This window comes from Manis pentadactyla, chromosome 12 (genome assembly GCF_030020395.1).
Source record: "Manis pentadactyla isolate mManPen7 chromosome 12, mManPen7.hap1, whole genome shotgun sequence".
NCBI classification, from domain to species: domain Eukaryota; kingdom Metazoa; phylum Chordata; class Mammalia; order Pholidota; family Manidae; genus Manis; species Manis pentadactyla.
The window spans coordinates 97,870,282-97,873,124 of record NC_080030.1 but is presented as its reverse complement, the minus strand read 5'-3'; the positions used below and the strand labels follow the sequence as shown (position 1 = coordinate 97,873,124).

Genomic DNA, 2,843 nt, shown 5'->3' with positions numbered 1-2,843 from the left:
GGAGGCCGCCCACCGCAGGCCACTCGCCGCCGCCAGCGCTCTGCCTGCAGGCTCAGGGGCGCCGGCGCGGGACGGAGCGCCGCGGGGCCGCGCCTCTGCTGACCTGGCAGGAGCCACGCGGGCTGCACGGAGGGGACTCGGGAGATCTTGCGGTGGTGCCCCAGGCTGCGCCTCCCAGCCGGGCCGGAGGGGCGGCAGGGAACAGGCCGGGTGCATTTGTTGCTGAGCTGGCCGCGGAGCGCAGGGCGGAGCGCCCAGCCGGGTCTGGTCCAGCCCAGGCAACCATCACCACCATCCAGTTCCAGAGCTCTTTCCATCTTCCTGAACGGACACTCTGCATGCGCTGAACAGTGATTCCCCATTCCTGTCTTCCCCCAGGCCCTGGCAACCACCATTCTACTTTCTGTCTCTCTGGATTTGATTTTCCTAGGTACCTCATGTGAGGAATTTTAAGTTGGAACAGGAGCAGGAAAAAAAACAAATTTTATCAGAAACCCTGGAGACTCTGGCTGCTGAGCATCATGAATTAGAGCAGCCTCTGGTTACAGGCTCACCAGTCCTCAGCAACCTTAGTGAAGACGAGTTCTATGATGCACTGTCAGATTCCGAGTCTGGACATTCCCTGAGTAGATTGGAAGCAGTGACAACACACTCCTTTGAAGAGGAAGGACGGCGTTGGGACAGGATGTCCGAAGGAAAAGATTGTGGCGGAGGACATGCTCTCTCCAATGGCATCAAAAAACACAGAACAAGCTTGCCCTCCCCTATGTTTTCCAGAAATGACTTCAGTATCTGGAGCATCCTCAGAAAATGCATTGGAATGGAACTATCCAAGATCACCATGCCAGTTATATTTAATGAGCCTTTGAGCTTCCTACAGAGACTCACTGAATATATGGAGCACACATACCTCATCCACAAGGCCAGTTCACTTTCTGATTCTGTGGAAAGGATGCAGTGCGTGGCAGCTTTTGCTGTATCTGCTGTTGCTTCTCAGTGTGAACGAACCGGAAAGCCTTTCAACCTGCTTCTGGGAGAGACTTACGAGTTAGTTCGTGATGACCTTGGTTTCAGACTCATCTCCGAGCTGGTCAGCCATCACCCACCCATTAGCGCATTTCATGCTGAGGGATTAAACAATGATTTCATCTTTCATGGTTCAATCTATCCCAAGCTGAAGTTCTGGGGGATGAGTGTGGAAGCAGAACCCAAAGGAACCATCACCTTGGAGCTCCTCGAACACAGTGAAGCATATACGTGGACAAATCCTACCTGCTGTGTACATAATATCATTGTGGGTAAACTGTGGATTGAGCAGTATGGCAACGTGGAAATCACAAACCACAAGACTGGAGACAAATGCGTGTTGAATTTTAAGCCGTGTGGCCTTTTTGGTAAAGAACTACACAAAGTTGAAGGCTACATTCAAGATAAAAACAAAAAGAAGCTCTGTGCGCTCTATGGGAAGTGGACTGAGTGTCTATACAGTGTTGACCCCGCCACGTTTGATGCTTACAAAAAAAAACGATAAGAAAAATACGGACGAGAAAAAGAACAGCAAACAGATGAGGGCCTCTGAGGAGGTGGACGAGATGCCGATGCCAGATTCTGAGAGTGCACTTGTTACCCCCGGGTGTGCTCTCCTGGGGCGAATAGCCCCACAGCCTCCCAATTCTGCCCAGATGTATAATTTTACTAGCTTTTCAATGGTTTTGAATGAAATGGACAAGGATATGGAGAGTGTGATTCCTAAGACAGACTGCAGGTTACGGCCTGATATCAGATACATGGAAAATGGAGAAATAGATCGAGCTAGTGAAGAAAAAAAACGACTTGAGGAAAAACAAAGAGCAGCCCGCAAAAACGGGTCCAAGTCCGAAGAGGACTGGCAGACAAGGTGGTTCAATCAAGGTCCTAATCCTTACAACGGAGCACAGGACTGGCTTTACTCTGGCAGCTCCTGGGACAGAAACTACTTCAATTTGCCTGACATTTATTTTTTAAAAAATGCAGAAGAATCAGGGCATTTGGCTAATCTACAAATAAGTCTTAAACTTATGTTTTTAAATTCCTCTCCTTGGTTTCTACTCATCTTTTTAAAAAAGAAAAAAAACCTGCTCATGAGATAACTCGCATTTCATCCAACAAAAATAGAGTGTAAGGTGGTATTAGTGATGAAAGTCTTAGAAAAAATGGGTTTGGATACTGTTTCATAGAGGCAGGAGAAACTGCTGGGGAACATGCTTTTTACAGCTGCTGTTGTCATACTTACTGAGGGTTTATGCCTAAGTGTAACTTCAGCTTTATGGAATTATATAGTAATCCCAAATCGGGTTATTTTGAATATTTTTATGCTGTCATGCTTGAATGTTTTAGATGTAACCTTGAAATGTTTATATAGTTCTCCTATATAAAGTTTATGTGCTCAAATGTAGAGAGGTTGTCATTTTGTAAAGACTGTATTAAAAGATGGTTTTGTCATACTAATCTTAATTTTACTGCACTTCCAAGAAGAATCAAATGCCTGAATATTTCATGATTTGAAAATTCTAAACCAACCTATATTTTGCTTATTTTAATGCTCTGAATTTGCTTTAAAATTTTTATGATGTCATTAGTACTAAAAGGTGTTTGAATTGAAAATATACATATATAATCTAGCAATTCACAAAAATGTCCTAGAAATACAGATTTTAATCAACATCATGACATGACAAACCTTTGAAATGCCAGCAGAGCGGTTGAGTTGTACTCATGTATCATAAATACCAAACTATGTAAGAGATCACCTTGTGCACTGCAAGTCTGCAAGGTACCTGTGTACTTAAAATATATATGGAGAC

At 44.8% G+C, this 2,843-nt stretch overlaps 1 protein-coding gene across 1 annotated transcript; it reads left to right on the top strand.

Moving 5' to 3' along the window:
• The first annotated feature begins 431 nt into the window (after positions 1 to 431).
• On the top strand, positions 432 to 2,192 carry LOC118915039 (oxysterol-binding protein-related protein 1-like). The gene is given in 2 exon segments (XM_036890443.2): positions 432 to 1,516; positions 1,518 to 2,192. Coding segments are annotated over 2 exon segments (1,443 nt in total). The 5' UTR covers positions 432 to 685; the 3' UTR covers positions 2,130 to 2,192.
• Positions 2,193 to 2,843: the final 651 nt, after the last annotated feature.